Here is a 20,713-nt window from a genome sequence, read left to right on the forward strand (position 1 = left end):
GGTATGGCTTTAGTATGCATATTTTAGGGTGCACTAAGGGTTAGAAGGTTTCACTTCTAGTTAGAGGAAGGTGGAAAGCACACAGTATGTGGGTTGTGCATAGCACCAAAACCATTCACACCGAGTACGGTGCAGGAAAGACCTACAGTACTCCGGTTGTGAAGTGCCCCAAAACCAAATCGTTTTTAGTTCAAGTAGGGGACAAGGTAGGAGCTGGAGGCCCACTGTACCAGTTTGTGTGCAGCACCAACATCCATGAAGGTGTTCACTGCACGGGGCACCAGTACCCTTCTAATAAGGTATAGAGAAGAAAGGCCGCGATGTGTCCTCTGTACAGCGCGTGAATAGCATTAATTCCTGGTGAGGTTTAGAGCAGAATACCCACAATATGCACTTGGTATCATGCACTAACTTCCAATGGAATAGGTCAGTGGGACAACAAGTGTTGCTGGTGGAAGGGCCTTTGCTTTACTCTAATAGTCACCAAGACAGGTCCATCCCCCTCCCGTTTGTGGTCCAATCGTTATTACTTAAGGGGCTTTGGAAAAAAGAAAAAAAAAACTTTTGATTATGGGAGTCATCCAGTTACTTGAATGATGATCATATTTGCAGATTAAAAGAGATTCAATACGCTTTAAAAGATACAACTTGGGAACAAAGGGATGAATGGAGTTTATTGAACACCAGAACAGGAGTGACAGCAGTGTCGGAAGAAAACACAAGACACTACAGGAAGGCATTGCATCCACAAATAGGGCCCCCTGATTCCCCCCCAGAAGGGCCCTGCCTACACTGATCAGGTCTATGTCCAGCACGGGGGCTCTCTCAATTCGCTCCAGGGAGGACATACATACTATGAAGGAGATCACAATCTCCATGGAGAGCACCCTACGTACACGGGCCTGGGTCTCGGGGACAACAAAGATGGCGCTTTGTACATGAAAAGCACATGAGGGGGGCCCTTCACACACATTTGGAAGAATGTATGGACTTCATGTTAATAGGTCTGATCTCATCTTACATTCGCAATAAGCAGACAATGAAGATTTAATTTACCATTAGTTGTAAGTGTCTCTGTAGGATCCTCCAGACTATTCATAGCCTCCACTCTGTCCACTGAAAAAAGAAACACATAAGTCTTGTGATGAAGACAAGCAGAGCAATATCAGCCAGACCCCCTCCCAACCCCACCACCACCAACACGCAAGACCAGCTTCAACAAGGACGGTCTACCATGTGCATCGACACTTAGGGTCCCAGACAATGTTCCCTCTAATTGTTCCCTCTGTGTGCAGCAATGAAGGGCCTCTGTGCAATGCAGCCATGGCTTTGTGACCAGCTCACCATGCAAGCGAGTACTTTCCTCAAATGCATGATATTCAAAAGGGGCAAAGAGCCCCCAGAGAGGACAACTGTAGGGAGGAAGGCACCTTGTTTCAGTGTGCTGTCAACTGAGGGGCGAATCCATTAAGATTTATATTAAAGAGCGACAAAGGGCCATATGTAGGTAATCTAATTTTACTGATTCCTAAATACCAAATTTTACTGATACGGTATTTAGGAATCGGTAAATAGTATGTAGGTAAAAAAAATTGTTAATGATAACCGATTAGGTAATATTCGTTATTACCGATTCGGTATTTACCGGATCGTAATAAGGAATACCTTCCCATTCATTCCTATGGACCTGGAGGCTACACCCAGGGCATGGAAGCATGTGAACCGCTTTAATATAGATCCCTAGCACTCACGTTAGACCTCTGTATACATTTCTCAAGCACCACCTTAAACTCTTTTTTATCGTCATCTTAGATTTTATTTATTTATTTTTTATTTATTCAGTGTGAAGGAAAAAGACAACTTTATGAGGCCACTCAAACAGTCAAATGTCAAATTATCATTCCAACTGTACACTTAATGTTGGTCTTACTGACACAAGGAGTCCTACTATAGTCCTGATGAAGACCGTCAGAAAGTGAGAAGGAGGCAGGTTGAAACGTGTCAGAAATGTCTTTAGGGTAACTGAGACAAACTCAAATCATCCCCCCTCCCCCCAAAAAAAAAATCAATTTACTGCGGTACTGAACATTTAAAACAGTCTTTCAAAAAGAAAAGTATTTCAACACTTATTTATAGACACTGGTGATAGGGCGCCCTGCTTTGATGTGTGGAGGAATACAAATCTGTGACAGACATCCCTAAACTCAACATACTGTACCATGTTTAGCAACTTGTGAAAGTTGTCAACATTGTTTATTGTTATTACCTTATAGCACAAATGTGAAGTTATTGGTTTTCACCTGCACTGTCTCATTTATTGCTTTCATTAAACATTATGTGCTGTGAATACAGACAAAACACACCATTGATAGTTTCCCCAAAAAACACAGAACGTTTGTGAATGTCAAACTTTGCAAGGTAACTGAATACAGAAGAATGACCACCACTTAGTGGAGTACCAATGTGTACTTGATGCAAAGTAACGATTAATTACTTGCTGGCCCCGTAGCTGGTTCTACATGTAGATTTCAAATTCAAACAAAATATAACATTTTGAGAATTTTACTGGAGAGTCCTGAAACTGTTTCCTGGGGCGTTAAGTGGTTCTACCATTTACTTTTCTTGTGTGTAGGACATTAAAATGTTTAATTTACATCTCATGGCCTTCCATTTGCTATGCCTGCACTAGGATTCCATTCTAAAATGTAAAGCAAGGTGCACCACTGTTACAAGGATGGAAGCTTCAGCGATTTAACGGGATGGATTCCACCATTACTCGAAATGTAAATATACTGGAATAGATTTCCTTCTACAGTTATACAGAGGTGTACCACAGTTACTAGATGCACAGCCGAAGGTTATATCCAAGTAACAATGGTGCAACTCGATGTATGTGTAGAATCAAATCCATTCCATGTACACCTGAAGGTTTTCTCTCAGTAACTGTGGTAAACCTCAACGTTTCTGTAGAACTGAATGCATTCTAGTGCACAGCGGAAGGTTTTATCCTAGTAAGGGTGATGCACTTTGATGTATATGTATAATTGAATCCATTCCATGCACAGCTGAAGGTTTCATCCAAGAAACAGTGATGCACTTTGATGTTTGTATAGAATTGATTCCCTCCCAGTACATACCTGAATGTTTTATCCTATTAACGATGATAAACTTCGATGAATGTGTAGAACCAAATTTATCCCAGTACATACCTGAAGGTTTTCTCCCAGTAACGGTGGTAAACCTCAATGTAACTATTGAATTGAATCTATTCCAGTGAACAGCTGAAAGTTTTATCCCAGCAAGGGCGATGCACTTCGATGTATCTATAGAACCGAATATATTCCAGTGCACAGCTGAACGTTTTATCCCAGTAAGGGAGATGCACTTTAATGTACGTGTAGAATTGAATCCATTCCAGTGCACACCCGAAGGTTTTATCCCAGTAACAATTATGCACTTCGATGTACGTGTAGAACTGAACCCATTCCAGTGCGCAGCTGAAGGTTTCATCCTAGTAACGATTATGCACTTTAATGTACATGTAGAATTGAATCCATTCCTGTGCACAGCTGAAAGTTTTATCCCAGTAACAGTGATACACTTCAATGTACGTGTAGAATTGACTCCATTCCGGTACACACCCTGAACGTTTTCTCCAAGTAACCGTGATGCACCTTGATGTACGTGTAGAATTGAATCCATTCTGGTACACACCCTGAAGGTTTTATCCCAGTAATGGTGAAGCACTTCGATGTACGTGTAGAATTGAATCCGTTACAGTACACACCTGCAGGATTTCCCCCAGTAACGGTGATGCACCTCGATGTACGTGTAGAATTGAATCCATTCAGGTACATACCTGTAGGTTATCCCAGTAACGGTAAAGCACTTCGATGTACATGTAGAATTGAATCTGCTCCAGTACACACCCTGCAGGTTTTCTCCCAGTAACAGTGATGCACTTCGATGTACGTGTAGAATTGAATTTGTTCAGTATACACCTGAAGGTTTTCTCCCAGTAACAGTGATGCACTTTGATGTACATGTAGAATTGAATTTGTTCAGTATACACCTGAAGGTTTTCTCCCAGTAACAGTGAAGCACTTCGATGTACGTGTAGAATTAAATCCGTTCCATTACACACCTGCAGAGTTTCTCCCAGTAACAATGAAGCACTTCGATGTAATTGTAGAATAGAATCCGTTCCAGTACACACCTGCAGGTTTTCTCCCAGTAACGTTGATGCACTTCGATGTACGTGTAGAATTGAATCCGTTCCAGTACACACCGGAAGGTTTTCTCCCAGTAACGGTGATGTACTTCGATGTACGTGTAGAATTGAATCCGTTCCAGTACACACCGGAAGGTTTTCTCCCAGTAACGGTGATGCACCTCGATGTACGTTTAGAATTGAATCCGTTCCAGTACACACCTGCAGGTTTTCTCCCAGTAACGGTGATGCACTTCGATGTACGTGTAGAATTGAATCTGTTCCAGTACACGCCTGCAGGTTCTCCCAGTAACGGTGATGCACTTCGATGTACGTGTAGAATTGAATTTGTTCCAGTACACACCTGCAGGTTCTCCCAGTAACGGTGATGCACTTTGATGTACTTGTAGAATTGAATCAGTTCCAGTTCACACCTGCAGGTTTTCTCCCAGTTATGGTGGTGCACTTCGATGTACGTGTAGAATTGAATCCGTTCCAGTACACACCTGCAGGTTCTCCCAGTAACGGTGATGCACTTCGATGTACGTGTAGATCTGAATTTGTTCCAGTACACACCTGCAGGTTCTCCCAGTAATGGTGATGCACTTTGATGTACTTGTAGAATTGAATTTGTTCCAGTACACACCTGCAGAGTTTATCCCAGCAACGGTGGTACACTTTGATGTACGTGTAGAATTGAATCAGTTTCAGTTCACACCTGCAGGTTTTCTCCCAGTTATGGTGGTGCACTACGATGTACGTGTAGATCTGAATTTGTTCCAGTACACACCTGCAGGTTCTCCCAGTAACGGTGATGCACTTTGATGTACTTGTAGAATTGAATTTGTTCCAGTACACACCTGCAGAGTTTATCCCGGCAACGGTGGTACACTTTGATGTACTTGTAGAATTGAATCAGTTCCAGTACACACCTGCAGGTTTTCTCCCAGTTATGGTGGTGCACTACGATGTACGTGTAGATCTGAATTTGTTCCAGTACACACCTGCAGGTTCTCCCAGTAACGGTGATGCACTTTGATGTACTTGTAGAATTGAATTTGTTCCAGTACACACCTGCAGAGTTTATCCCGGCAACGGTGGTACACTTTGATGTACTTGTAGAATTGAATCAGTTCCAGTACACACCTGCAGGTTTTGTCCCAGTAACTGTGGTGCTCCTTGCTGCACCATTAGAATTGCATCCTTTCTGGTTCATTGCTACAGGTTCTAAGCCTGTAACTGTGGTGCACCTTGGGCTCACTCATAACAAACACAAGATAAAGTCTTTTGATAAACTTTTCCTTCAACATAAGACATTACTTAACTGTAACCCTCCGTTTTCAGTTTTCACTAGTACATTCAAGTGCTGTGCACTACAATTCTGTATTTTTGGAGTCACAATATTGTACATTTGCTTTCAGTTTTCACAGTTTGTCTCCAGGTGGGACTTGAAGGACTCATCCATGCACCACTCTGAAGCCCACAATGAACATGGACAGACTCTACCAAGACTTCTTTTCCGCCCATTGTTTACTGGTTCTGCTAACATGGGTTACCAACAAAGATGGAAATACGTTTTCATTTTCTCCACTGAAAGCAATCCAACCTGCTGAGAAGGACTTGCAAGTTAAATAGGATACGAGTTCATGGCAGCCACTGTGGCTACCTTCCTTCCTGCCTTGCATTCCTCTCAGCTGGGGCAGATCATCAGTTGTGTTTGGAATGACGGATCACTTCCCAGCTGTCAGAACCACCACACCATTTTATGCCTCTACATTACTCCTACTGTACGAGATCTTGTGAAGCGTTTTTGTGTTCTATCTACCACACACCAGCATGAGTCTCCTGAGAGTTTGACATAGTCTGTGACTTGTCTCAAGATCGCCCTTTAACACTATAGATGGTTGGTTCCATCAATCCAAGATGAAGCTTCAATGTGCAAATTGTTGTCCTCTACTTATATTGTCAGGAAGGCCCTATGATGTCAGGCAGCGTTGTAGAGCACAGCATTTTATGTTGAGGTCTCACTTAGAGAACATGGTTTGAATGGATACAAGTCAAAATGCTCTTCTGTGTTAAACACATCTGATGACCGATCCCAAACTTCCTCCTCGTCCCCATGTGAATCTTTTCTCATCTGAATCGTCCCATACCTTGATTATATGATTGAGATCTTGGCGTTGACGTCTTTGGTAAATTAGGAATCAACAGCGTGGAGGAAAAGCAAATGAAATGCTAAATGCTGATATGGTGTGTGCTACAAAAGGCCTTTAAGGCCAGTTCAGTGCTTGTGGAAACTGAGGGGTAACAAGGAATCATTGTAACAATATGCAGCATTGCCCCTTGATTGTTATGAATCAGATGCTATAGCATGCTCACTGATGCAAAGTATTACTCAAGTTGTGAACATTTTGTTTGGGGGGGGGGAAGTTGAACAGCTGGGGCTTGGTCTTGGAGGGTGATCTGGGATAGACGCTCCCATACTGCCAGTGCATTATTAGCACAATCAATGGATTACATCATCAATACTATCACTTTGAAAAAAGGAGTTCTTCTATTCACAAAAGAAAACAAGTTACTTACTTGTAACTTTGGTTCTCCAGTATTGGTAACTTTCGTAGATTCCCATAGCTTGTATCATTCCCCGTCGTCGGAGTGGGAGTATCGGTAAACAAAATAACATAGCAGTAGGTACAAAAGAGAAAGAAAAAGGACTAGGCCTCATTCCCCTTTTGTAGCATATCCACCTCTTTTTGCAAAAGAGACCAAAGTAAAGCAACAGCCAATCAGATTAGACTCACCCTATAGAACCCTCCTGAAGGAGCCTCAGAGCCTCAGAGTTCGTAGCCGTTGTGTAACAGTATAACCAAAACTTGCTGAGGGCTGAGCTTTCCCAGGGGAGGTGGGTGGGCGCATGGGAATCTATGAAAGTTACCAATACTGGAGAACCAAAGTTACAGGTAAGTAACTTGTTTTCTTGCCCCAGTATTGGAACTTTCATAGATTCCCATGCTTGTATCAGAGTAGCTAGCAGTCAGGACATCCCTTCCTCCATTACTTCTTTTTTTTTTTTAAGTAAACCTTAATCAACAGTGCAATCACATAAAGAACACATCGCAAAAAGTGCAAGTAACAGTAAGAAAAGGAAGGAGGGAAGAAAGGAAAGCTCACCACTCAATGGAAGAGGTTCCTCAGGACTGCCTGGCCTACAGCCGAGTCTTCTTGTGCCGAGGTCTCCAGGCAGTAATGTCTTGTGAAGGTTTGCATGCTGCTCCAAGTTGCAGCCCTGCAAATATCTTTAATCTGAACTCCCGCAAAGAGCCGTAGAGGAAGCCATGGACCTTGTTGAGAGTGCTCTAACTCTGCCTTCTAGAGGCTTGCCTGCTGCAGAATGACAGTACGGTATGGCACTGGAAATCCATCGAGCGATACCCTGATTAGATAGGCGTAACCCCTTGTGGGGAGCACTAAATGCGATGAACAATTGAGAAGATTTTCGAAATTCTTTAGTGCGGTCCAGATAAAATTTCAAACACCACTGCACATCCAGTGAATGGAGTGTCCTTTCCGCCGGCGTAGGAGGCTTAGGAAAGAAAGCCTTGAGAATCCCTAGCTCGTTTAAATGAAATGCCGAAGGCACCTTTGGTATGAACTTTGGATTAGTCCTTAGAATTACTGTATTTCTTTTGAATTGGAGAAAAGGTTCCTGTATAGTGAGAGCTCGCAATTCTCCAATACGTCTCGCCGAAGTCAGAGCAAGAAGGAGCGCCAGTTTCCACAAGAGGTATTTCATATCTGCTCGATGAATCGGTTCAAAGGGATGCTTCATCAACTGGGTTCGAACCAAGTTCAAATACCATGCAGGGGGCGGAGACCTCACTGGAGGGAAAACTCGAAATAGACCTTTGAGAAATTGTTTGACAATTCTGGATGACCAGCGAGAAGGTCCAGATGCAGTGCATCTGTAGCGAGAAACTGCTGCTAAGTGAACTTTTATGGATGAATGAGCCAGCCCTGCCTTAGCCAAGGACAGGAGATAAGGAAGAACCTGATGAGGCTGAGACAAGAAAGGGTCAACACCTTTCTGCTCAATCAATCATAACACTTGTATAGCGCGCTACTCACCCGGAAGGGTCACAAGGCACTTGGGGAGGGGGTCCGCTACTGCTCGAACAGCCAGGTCTTGAGTTGTTTCCTGAAGGCGAGGTGGTCCTGGGTCAGCCGAAGGTGGATGGGGAGGGTGTTCCATGTCTTGGCCGCCAGGTAGGAGAAGGATCTACCACCGGCGGTGGCTCTTCGGATACGTGGTACGGCGGCGAGGACGAGGCTGGCAGACCGTAGCTGGCGGGTGGGCGTGTGGAAGGTCAGGCGGTCGTTGAGGTACTTGGGGCCCAGGTCGTGGAGAGACTTGTGTGCGTGGGTGAGGAGCCTGAACGTGATCCTCTTGTTGACGGGGAGCCAGTGCAGGTCCCTCAGGTGGCCGGAGATGTGGCTGCGTCGGGGGATGTCCAGGATGAGTCGGGCGGAGGCGTTCTGGATGCGTTGGAGTCTTTTCTGTAGCTTGGCTGTGGTTCCGGCGTAGAGGGTGTTTCCGTAGTCCAGTCGGCTGGTGACGAGGGCCTGGGTGACCGTCTTCCTGGTTTCGGTCGGGATCCATCGGAAGATCTTGCGGAGCATGCGGAGGGTGTGAAAGCATGAAGAGGAGACGGCGTTGACTTGTCTGGTCATCGAGAGGGAGGAGTCCAGGATGAAGCCCAGGTTGCGTGCGTGGTCTGTAGGCTTGGGGGCGGTGCCCAGGGCTGGGGGCCACCAGGAGTCGTCCCAGGCGGAGGGTGATGGTCCCAGGATGAGGACTTCCGTCTTGTCTGAGTTCAGTTTCAGGCGGCTGTTCTTCATCCATTCGGCGACGTCTTTCATCCCTTCGTGGAGGCTGGTTCTGGCGGTGTCGGGGTCTCTGGTGAGGGAGAGTATCAGCTGGGTGTCGTCGGCATAGGAGATGATGTTGAGGTTGTGTTGGCGTGCGATGGTGGCGAGAGGTCTCATGTAGACGTTGAAGAGGGTGGGGCTGAGTGATGATCCTTGCGGGACGCCGCAGATGACTTCGGTGGCCTCAGATCGAAACGGGGGGAGGCGGACTGTCTGTGTTCTTCCGGCGAGGAACGAGATGATCCACTCCAGTGCCTTCTCTTGGACGCCGGTGTTGCTGAGGCGTTGGGCTAGGGTGCGGTGGCAGACAGTGTCGAACGCTGCGGAGAGGTCCAGGAGGATGAGTGCCGCTGTTTCCCCGTTGTCGAGGAGGGCACGGATGTCGTCGGTGGCTGCGATGAGGGCGGTCTCGGTGCTGTGGTTGGCTCTGAAACCGGACTGTGAGGGGTCGAGGGATCCATTAGTCTCGAGGAAGGCGGCAAGTTGTTTGTTGACGGTCTTCTCGATGACCTTGGCCGGAAAAGGAAGAAGCGAGATGGGACGGTAGTTCTTGAGGTCGGTGGGGTCCGCTGTTGGTTTCTTCAGTAGGGCGCTGAGCTCGGCGTGCTTCCAGCTCTCCGGGAAGGTGGCGGTGTCGAAGGAGGTGTTGATGACGTCTCGGAGTTGGGGCGCGATGGTGGAGTCGGCTTTGTTGAAGATGGGGTGGGGGCAGGGGTCAGTCGGAGATCCGGAGTGGATGGTGTTTATCACACAGGCTGTGTCTTCGGTGGTCACAGTGGTCCAGGTGCGGAGGGTGGCGGTGGGGTGCGTTGGTTCGACGGTTGGGTGCGTGGAAGGTGCGCCGAAGCTGTTGTGGATGTCGGCAATCTTGCAGTGGAAGAATGAGGCGAGGGAGTCGCAGAGATCTTGTGATGGGGTGATGTCGTTGTTGCCGGTGCTGGGGTTGGAGAACTCCTTGACGATGCTGAAGAGTTCCTTGTTGTCGTGGGCGTTGTTGTCCAGTCGATCTTTAAGTGATTTCTTCTTGGTGGTGCGGATGAGCTGGTGGTGCTTGCGGGTCGCGTGTTTGAGGGCGGTCATGTTGTCAGTGGTCCGGTCGAGGAGCCAGGCTTTCTCGAGGGTGCGGCAGTTCTTCTTGGAGTCCTTGAGTTCGTCGGTGAACCAGGGGGCCTTCTTGCTTCTGGGTTTGCTGGCACCAGATGCAAAATCGTTTCGACTACAAACGGCAAGTCTTGTTAGTGAAAGGAGCTCTAGCCTGTGAGAGAACATCTTATTTCTTCCGAGAGATGAAGGTCTAGGAACTCTCGCTGCTCAGGAGCCATGCTGACAGGTGTAAGGAATGAGGATCCGGATGCCAGATCTGGCCCTGGGACATCGTGAGAAGATCCGGGATTGACCGTAAAGGACGTGGAGGGACCAGAGAAAGGAGGTGAAGATCTGTGACCAAAACTGCCTCGGCCAAGCTGGAGCTATTAGGATCATCCTGCACGGTTCAGTCTTGATCTTCCTGAGTAGTCACGGAATGAATGGAATGGGGGGAAAGGTATATACAAATGCTCTTGACCAGACTATCAAAAGCACATTCCCCAGCGATCCTCGATGGTGTTGTTTGCTTGCGTAAAACTGGCGCTTTCTGTTCACCTGGGTGGCAAAGAGAGATATGGAGGGTTTGCCCCAACAATGGAAAATATCTTCCAAGACCGTCTGATTTAGTTCCCATTCGTGGCTGACAGATGAAAGCCTCCTGAGCCTATCCACCATTTCGTTTAGCATTCCTGGTGGGTGTTCTGCTTATAGCGATATTCTGAGTAGGATCGCCCACTCCCAAATTTTTTGGTCCTCCTGCGACAACGGAAGAGATCTGGTACTCCTCTCCTTGTTTATGTAGTGCATGGCCATGGTGTCGTCCGTGCGGACGAGAACCGCTGCACCCTACAATCGTGGAAGAAATGCTTGCAGTGCCAGACGGATCGCTCTGAGCTCCAGGAGGTTGATGTGAAGAAGGCGATGCTGGGGCAACCAAGGCCCGCTTACATGTAAGTCGTGAAGCACCGCACCCCTGCCCTCCAGCGAGGCATCTATTGTTACAACTTGAGAAGCTGGATTGCTTATGAAGGATAAACCTTGGAATAAATTCTCTTCTTTCGTCCACCACAAGGCTGCTTTTCAAATTGCCGCAATAATCACCACTTTGTTGTCGAAGGAGCTGTGAACTTGCTGCCATTTCATGTTTAGTTGCTCCTGAAGCGATCAAATCCGCAACATGCAGTGGGGTATCAGAGGGATGCATGAAGAAATCAGGGATTTGTAACGGCGTACTGATAGACACTTTCTTTTACTCAACAAATGAGCCATGGACCTCAGTTTTTCTTGCCTTTCAAAGGACGGAGAAGCCTTGCTGAGAGATGTGTCCAGGATAGCCCCCAGGAATCATGCTTTCTTGGAAGGGTAGAGAGACGACTTTTCCCTGTTGAGAGTTCCGGCCCAGATTGCTTAACAGAGTCGTACATGCCTCGACTGTATCCTCCGCTGGACCGGGCCTTCAGCAACCAGTCGTCCAGGTATGGAAAGACTTGAAAATGCTGTTTCCTTAGGAAAGCTGCCAGCGGTGCCAGCACCTTGGTAAAGATCCTCGGGGCAGAACGAAGACCAAAGGAAAAAACTTTGAATTGGAAGTGGCTCTTGGCTACTGTGAATCCAACAAACCTCTTGTGGGCTGGATGAATGGGTATGTGAAAATCAGCATCTTCGAGATCGAGAGTGGCCATGAAATCGCCCGGGTTGAGGAGACGCAAGATATCCTGGCGAGAGACCATCTGAAAGGATTGACTTAAGAGATAGGAGATCTAAAATGGGGCGCCATTTCTCCAGCATCTTCTTGACCAGGAAAAACCTGGAATAGAAACCTTCCCCTTTTTGAGAAAAAGGGACCAGCTCTACAGCTCCCTTGAGGAGCATTTGGTGAACTTCGAGCCGCAAGAGACGGAGATGTTTTGAAGGCATGGAGGCGGCAGAGGCCTTGGAAGGTGGCATATGAATAAACTCCAGCGTATGGCCATCTTGAATGATGCTGAGCACCCAACGGTCTGATGTAATCCGTTTCCAGTAGTGGAGGTATTGAGACACCCTGCCTCCAACAGATGTTGATCGGGAGGTGGGTACAGCAGGCAGACACAGTATGCCGCTATTGCCGCTTGGAAGTGTCACGTCCCTGGCGATTCTGTTTTCCTCTATTGTTGGACTTAGAAAAAGAAGAAGTCTGGCCTTGTCTTTGTTGGTATGATTGTTGATAAGATTGAGGCGTTAAACCATAAGAAAAGTACCGTTGTTATTGGTACGAACCTCTGTAGGATGTGGTACTCTTCCCTCTGGCCCAACGGAAAGGAACCTTCTGATACTGAAGAGTACTGAGAGATCTTGCCGTCTCCGTATCCTTTTTAATGTCCTGAAGGGCATTGTCGATATGTTTGCCAAATAATGCCTCACCATCAAACAGAAGGTCTAGGATTTTATTCTGGACCTCTGGCCGGAACCATGTTGCCCTGAGCCAGCCTTGGCGACGAAGAACAGCTGCTCCTGCCAGCGAACAGAGAGCAGTTGTGGCAATATCCATGGCGCAGTCAATCACTTCTGCTGATGTAGCCTCTCCCTCCTGTAGGATCTTCTTGGCCTCCACCTTGGCCCCCTGAGGGAGCCTGTCCAAATATGGCGAGAGATCGCACCACATTTGGCGATAGTATCTGCCAAGGATTACCAACGCATTTGCTGCCCGTACCAAAAGACTCGCCATAGAGGAAAAACCTTTTCCCCGCATTATCAAGGCGCCTGCCCTCTTTATCTGGAGGAGTTGTCAGGGGTGCAGAAGGATTGTGTGACTTTCTCTGCGATGCCTGCGATATTACCGAATCCGGCTGCGGCTGACCAATCAAGGATGCTGGACTATCCTCAGGGGCCTTGTACTTCTTCTCCCGGCATGGCAAAACTGGAATGAATGTAGCCGGGTTTTTCATTGCCTTTAAACGTCCCAGACATGGCTGACAATGGGAACGGACCGGACCACTTTCCTGTAGGGCTCCTTAAAATCATAAAGAAGCACTCCGTTTGAACAGAAGGCAAAGGAAGTTTAAATCTACGGGAGGCTCTTTCCATTAGTTTTTGAAATCCCCCAATGTCTGCCGGGGAGAGTCCACTGGATCCGGAGTAGGTGAAGCTGGGTCCGGGATCACATAATCATCGCACTCTATACCCTGGTTAGACCTGTTGCCATCGTCCTCATCCTCGTCCGAGGAATCATCTTGTACATCTTGGACCACTGGAGTGATACCTAACCCGGATACTTGCGGCTGTGAAACCATCTGGGATGGTTCTCCCGGAGAAACCACTGTAGAAGCTGATGGTGCAGGCACAGCATGTACTGCAGAGAAAGACGAAGCAGGAGGAGAAGTAGTATGAGAAAACCTCTTCTTATAATCCTGCAACATGCCCTGAAGATCTGCCAGGAGGGAAGAAAGAACTGAAACCATCTCTTGGTCTGCGCCTTCCTGTCGACGATAAAATTGCTGGTATGAGCACTAATGAAGGTATTCACCCTCAGAATCAGTGTCTTGACATTTTACCAACAATTGTGAGGGGCTATGGGTATAGCCAAAAGAATCCTGATCATCCCCGCCAGAATCTTCTTCGAGTAACAGTGAGGGAGGCAAGGGGGTAACCCTTCTTTGAGACGTCATATCAGGCGTTATCCTATTCAATGAAATAGTGATCCCGTCCGTCGACGAAGATGTCGCCGATGGTACCGTTGGCGATGGGGTTGCAAGAAGAACCATCGTCGTCGACGAGATGGGTGTCGTCAACACTGCCATTGATGAGACCGTCGACACTCCTGCCGTCGTCATCGCTACCATCGTCGACACTCTCGTCGTCGTCGCCGTAACCGTCGTCGACGCTGACGTTGATATGTGGGGACTAGAAGGTACCGTCGACAAGCCAGTCGACGGTGCAACTTTTTTCACCTGGGATTCGGAAGTCTTCGTCGACGGAGTCTTCTGCAGCGTTGTTGGCGATCTGGAATCTTTCTCTGACTTCTCAGAGGTTAGAGAAGAGAGCTTTTTAAAAGCTTTAGCAGACTCCACCACTGCTGTAGCTGAAGATAGTCCTTCCCTCTCCTTTGCACCACGGTGAAGAGATTTGCTAGGACTCAGGCTCTCAGACTCACGGGGGGTCTTTTTTGAGGCCTTAACAGCACGTTCTGAGGAGGGTGAAGGCGAAGCCCTACATCTTTTTACTGACCTTCTTGATGAGGTGGCAGATGATGAATCCTCACTGTCACTTGACAGAGTTTCCTTCCTCGACTTTAGCTTCGGGAGCCAGGTCACGGTCCCGGAGAGTCTTTGTAGAGAAGGTGCGGCAGATCTTAAAGTACGCTGCCTTGTGATCAGGGTAGAGGCAATAAATGCAGTCCTTATGCCTGCCCTCCACATACAGCCTCTTCTTGCCACGGATGTATGACATTACAACGCATGCTTTTACCACGCATGCCTTTACAACAAATAGCTTTACAACGCATAGTGCTTTGGGGCGCTGGATAGTGAATAGTTTAATTTACTATTCCAACTCCAGTCCCCGTGGATAGTAGGGACGGTGTTGGATAGTAAATTAAATCTATTCCCTATCCTAGAGCGCCCCCCAACGCCATGCGCTGTAATGGTTTGCGTTGTAAAAGTTGCGTCGTAAAGGCACTGCGTGGTAAAAGTTGCGTTGTAAAGGATGTTTCCCTCTTGCCACAGGTGGAACAAGCCTTGAAAAGGGCTTTCTTCTCCTAGGTCAGACATTTCCAGATAAAAAACAATTCTGAAGAAAAAATGCTGAACAAATAGTCAACTAGAGTTGAAGTGAGCAGAGCTCAAAGGAGACTCTCTTAGCACAACGTGCGGTAGAACATCTGAGGTTCTCTCAGGAGGGTTCTATGAGGTGAGGCTAATCTGATTTGGTCTCTTTTGCAAAAAGAGGTGGATATGCTACAAAATGGGAATGAGGCCTTAGCCTTTTGCTTTCTCTTTTGTACCTACTGCTATGTTATTTTGTTTACAGAGACTCCCATTCCGACGACGGGGAATGGTACAAGCTATGGGAATCTATGAAAGTTCCTATACTGGAGTAAGGCTAGTAGTTGGCTAGAAATAGCCCAGCTCTGTTGTTGAAAACTACTGCTCCCATGTCAGGGCACTGTCTGACTTCTTCGTTGTGCTACCAACACTTTATGCAGGGTGCAGAGAACATGAGCATATCTGCGACCTTAGTGCTGTTGTTGTGGGTTGTACTTTAAAAGATAGGCATGTTCTATAAGCTTCGCGATAACGGTTCACTGTCTGGAATGGCCCAGAGGGGCAGTTCTGTTGTTGGGAAACATTGCAATCAAGGATATGTATGGCCTTTGGTAGCCAGCAGTCATACCACATTTCTACCAGAGAATGTGCACCACTTTGAGACCGTGCCAAAGCCAATCAGAGGATTGTTTTTATGGTGGCTTCATCCTTTTGACAGAGCTCAACACAGGATGGGGGAGATGAGCAGGCAGCACATTTGGTTGTACATCAGTGGCAGCAACCAACACTTCTAACCACTCTCTTTGTGATGTTTCTTCTCTCGGGACTTGGCTGACCTGCATGAACTGGCGGGATCGGTTAGGTGAAAACAAAGAGCCCATATCTGTTCCATTAAGGTTTTGTGGCTCTAAATCAGGCAATCAGCAACCTAGCAACAACTGTCTATGAAGGACGGGGCGGAGGAAGAACCCGTGCAGGGACATGCATTGGGAGTGATGGAGACAGCTAGCTCCAGGCCTATGCTAACATTCAAACCTACCGTCTTCATGCTACACAGACAGGCGGGAGTCCATCAGTTTGTGGTCAAAACGATTGCCACACACTTGCACGTCTCGTAACTACGGGGGAAAGTGAGGGTTCTCCGTGACTGCAGACTACACCCAATAAGCAGCCTGCACAATGTGGGCTGCAGGCATAAAGGGCTGCACCTCAATTGTTGTCAATCAACTGCCACAAAGTAATTGAACAGGCCACAGTCTGTATTTTGGGATGGCTGCACTCATGTTAAAAGGCAGGTCACTTTGGGTAATCCTGTCTTCAGCAGAGTACGCTGCAAGAAACCTACATGGCAGATCATGTTTACCTGTCAGGGGACTGATTACAGGAGACCCCAGTGCAGGGTTATTGTACTGTAGAGCAAGGATCACAGGCCTTCTTAGGTGGGACTCTTGACCCCATAGGACCAGTTTAAAAGCAGGCCCTTAGCCACTGGCACTGGAGTCTTAGTGGACACAGTTTCCTATCTTCTAGGTTTAAAAGATGGTGGTAGTGCGGCTAGGTTAGGGGTTTATTTGGATGCTATATCTAGTTAGTCCTTGGCTAGAGGCTAGTCGTCAACCTGCTTTTCCTCATCTTTGGGTGTTGATTTTGACTGAAGATGTGTTTTAGTTCACAATGGTCACATTCAAAGGTTCCTTTGTTTTTTTCTGTAAACCCCCTCCAAACCTGAGCATCATGGCTCAGCAAGCCCAACCTCTTTGTCGTCTTAACTCAATCATACTACAGCTTTACACCTTGGATATATACAGGTTGCAGTCTATGCGGGTCTTTCCTAGGAAAGCATGCATCTCACAGGGGGTAGAATTTCAAAGACATAATTCCCAACATTACAGGCCTTTCAAGAAAAAAGCCCAGAATATCTTCTGTAGCAACGTCTCTTCTTGATGGGTCCTCGTTCCAATTTCAAAATGGCTTTGTGTTCTTCTACACTAGTGTCTTTGAAAATGGAATGCACTTCCTGTGTTTCACTCGAGCAGCAAAGGCTCCTTGCTGAGCGCAATGCGGAAAAACAGAATATTTGTGTACGAGATTCTAGGTGCCTTGTGGGCGGCAGGGTAACATAAGGATGAAACATTCTATTTATGCCCAGAAGCAGAGCCCAAAATAAAACTCACAACAGAAGCTGACAAAAGGAGCTTAAACTATTCTGAGCCTCAGAACTAAGCCCCTGAAACTTACGGTCTGAACCAGGTTACGGAAGGCAGGGCCACAGCCCAACTACTGACAGAAAAGGATGCATTTCTAAGCGGTTAAGGCTCAACGCTTACTGCTGCGTTCTTGGATACATAAAAAGAATACATCGCTTTCACCCCCTCTCAATTTCTAATCAATGTTTTAGTATCTTGTGATGCTTAGTCAGTACACAATGGAAGAACTCTGTAGCCAAAGCTCAAATGTTTGTTCTGGATATCTTGGGTTGTTGAACAAACAAAAAACATGCATCCCTGCGACCAGAAGTGCTTGACCGATGTAATTAATGGTAGATTCTTTTTGTGGGTTCGCCTCCAGCACAAAAGGTTACAGACGAAAACCTGGTTACCCATCCCCCCCCCCACACACACCCTCCTCACTTGTATTCAATAATTTTTTAATTCAATGATTGCTCTCATTGGGAAATTCTTGAACAATCTAGACAAATGACCTACTTGTGAATTTAGAATTTGGTCTACCTCTCAGTATAGATTTCTAGGATCTTGCATGGTTTTAAATCAGTTTGTTACAAACTGCAAATAGGTGTATCCAAAGTATTGGAGCTATGAGTCACCAGGGACTGATATGTCTTTAATATTTTGTGGTCCTGCAAATCACCCATGAAGACTTTGGCTTCTACCGGACTGAATTCAGGGAGCCCTTCTAGTCCCAAGACACTAGGGTGGATGGCATGCCGAAATTGGAGGTATTTATAAAACTGGGTTCTCTGCATCTGGTACTCTTGTTGCAGATCTTGAAACAACTTTAAGGTCAAGCATCGCATTACATCTCCTAACATTGAAATGCCAAAATTAATCCACCCCCGGAACCCAGATAACGCAACCAGCTGCGGAAGACGACCATTATGCCACAGTGGGGTTTCCCTGGTAAGATTATTCCACCACCCCATTCTACCGAGAGATTGTTTCCATACCTGGAAGACCACTCTTGTAGCCGGCGGGAGAGAGTTACGCAGTGTCACCTAGTACAAAATGGTATGTAGAGTGGATTCCTACATACACTGTCATTCCACCGCATAAGCAGGGGCCTTCCTATCCCCATACCACCATTCATTCAGCACCAGGAGATGCGAAGCCAAGTAGTACGAGTTGATATCCGACATAGCTAGCCCCCCACAATATGTGGACCGGAAGCAAGTTCGCAGCGCCACCCTGGACTTCCTTCCTGCCCACAGGAATTGCCCCAATGCCGCATTAACCTGCCGGAACCATATGGGAGATACTGGATATGGATGGTTCTGCAACTGATAAAGCAGACGTGGTAGCAATACCATTTTAAAGATGGTGGATCTGCCTTATATGAAGAGTAGCATGTGTGGCCAATTTTTCATCTCCTCGCGCACCCGTACCCATACTGGTACTACGTTGCTGTCCCACGCTACTTTTGGTGATTCTGATAGGAACACTCCCAGGTATTTCAAGCACTCTGTCGTAACCTGGACTGCCGAGGCCCAAGGCCCCAGTTCCGCAGCTCCCCCCAGTGTCCACAGTGTGGATTTACACGGGTTCATGAATAGATCAGACGTTTCCCAAAGATATGCATAATGTGCAACAGCCTCATTCCCGTCCTATTAATGTCTGTTAGGAAGAATAGGACTTTGTCCGCGTATAAAGCGATGTGGTCGGAGAGCCCCTGGTCCCATTCAAAGCCCGCCACGTGCGCATCCATTCATACCCATGCCGCTAGGGGCTCCATGGCTCGATCAAAGAGGTACAGTGACAACGGACACCTCTGGCGGGTGCCCCTGCCACTTGGGAATGTAAAGGAGGTGGACCCGGCAAACCGTACTGACGCTTAAGGTCTGTATATAGCATTTTCAAGTATGACAGGAAGCGCGGACCTATGTTCAGTCAGTCTGGTAGACCTGGCACCATTGGCGTGGGTCTCCCTTCCATTTTTGCTGTTGCCTCATGTGTTTTTGCTGGTATTAGATGCTTTGGGCACTGTGCCACTGCTATTCAGTGCCACTGTGCAAGTGCTCCCTACTGTAAATTGATGTACTAATCAGTGGTTCCATGTTTGGCTATTTTAGTTTACTTGTCAGACCCTAGTCTAGTGCAATGAGTGTGCCAGGGCGTGTAATCCAAATGCTGCTGGTGGGCCTGCAGCACTGGTTGTGCCACCCACAGAAGCAGCCTTGTAAGTGGTATATGGTCAAAATATCGAGTCCAAAATATCGAGTAACACAAATATCGACTCCAAAATATAGAATGGACAAAATATCGAATGGACAGAATATAGTCATCAAAAATATAGTTTTTAAGGTATGTAATGTAATATCGACTTAAAAAATATAGAAAGTCAAAATATCAAAGTACATAATATAGGTTATCAAAAATATCGATTTTTTAATAATATTGAATTTTTTAAAGTGTTTTGTATGTTAGTATATGTGTGAAAAGTGTATATTTTTTATTTAATTTTTGCGTAATTTAATTCTGTAGCGGGTTGTGGGTTTATAGGGGAATAGGGTGGGAAGTAATTAAATTATTATAATTAATTAAATATGTAAATTTATTTATTGGTATTTATTTTTAATAAATAGTTAATACATTTTTAATTGGTAATTAATTAATTCCTAATTGATAATTAATTTGTATTAATTGATTAATTGATAATTATGTGAATAATATTAATTTATTTTCTGTAGCGGGTTGTGGGTTTATAGGGGAATAGGGTGGGAAGTAATTTAATTATAATTAAATAAGGTAATTTATTGGTATTTTTTTGAATAAATTGTTAATTAATTTTTCATTGGTAATTAGTTAATTCTTAATTGGTAATTAATTTTTATTAATTGATAATTATGTGAATTATATTAATTTATTTTCACTAGAGTGGGAATAGAACATTTTACCCCTATGCTATCCAACGCTTTCCCTACTGTTGCACTCACTGGAGTGGGAATAGTAATTTTTACCCCTACGCTATGCAACGCTTTCCCTACTGTTGCACACTCTGGAGTGGGAATAGTAATTTTTACCCCTACGCTATCCAAAGCCTTCCCTACTGTTGCACTCTCTGGAGTGGGAATAGTAATTTTTACCCCTACGCTATCCAACGCTTTCCCTAATGTTGCTCTCATTGGAGTGGGAATAGTAATTTTTACCCCTACGCTATCCAACGCTTTCCCTACTGTTGCACTCTTTGGAGTGGGAATAGTAATTTTTACCCCTACGCTATCCAACACTTTCCCTTCTGTTGCACTTCCTGGAGTTGGAATAGTAAATTTTTACACTCCCGCTATCATACGGTAATAATATTGTATATTTTTTATTATGTTAATATATATATATGTTTTAACAGATATGATTGTATGTTTTTTTTATAAGTTAAATTAATTATTTAATAATTCTAAGGTAATTTAAGTATTTTTAAGTATATTTTAGTTATTTATTTTTAATTTTACATTATTTTTAAGAAATTCGATATTTTTACAAAGTATATATTTTTAAACGATATTTTGGATTCGATATTTTGG

The 20,713-nt window shown here is 45.7% G+C and overlaps 1 protein-coding gene across 1 annotated transcript in view; it reads right to left on the reverse strand.

Moving 5' to 3' along the window:
- LOC144799542 (cold-inducible RNA-binding protein B-like) overlaps positions 1-20,713 on the reverse strand; it is a 30,413-nt gene that overhangs the window by 1,898 nt on the left and 7,802 nt on the right. Inside the window, exon 5 of the mRNA XM_078670907.1 lies at positions 1,057-1,116. Coding sequence (XP_078527033.1) covers positions 1,092-1,116 — 25 coding nt within the window. The 3' untranslated portion in view covers positions 1,057-1,091. The remainder of the gene's footprint in view (positions 1-1,056; positions 1,117-20,713) is intronic.

Source organism: Lissotriton helveticus, chromosome 12 (genome assembly GCF_964261635.1).
Source record: "Lissotriton helveticus chromosome 12, aLisHel1.1, whole genome shotgun sequence".
NCBI lineage: Eukaryota > Metazoa > Chordata > Amphibia > Caudata > Salamandridae > Lissotriton > Lissotriton helveticus.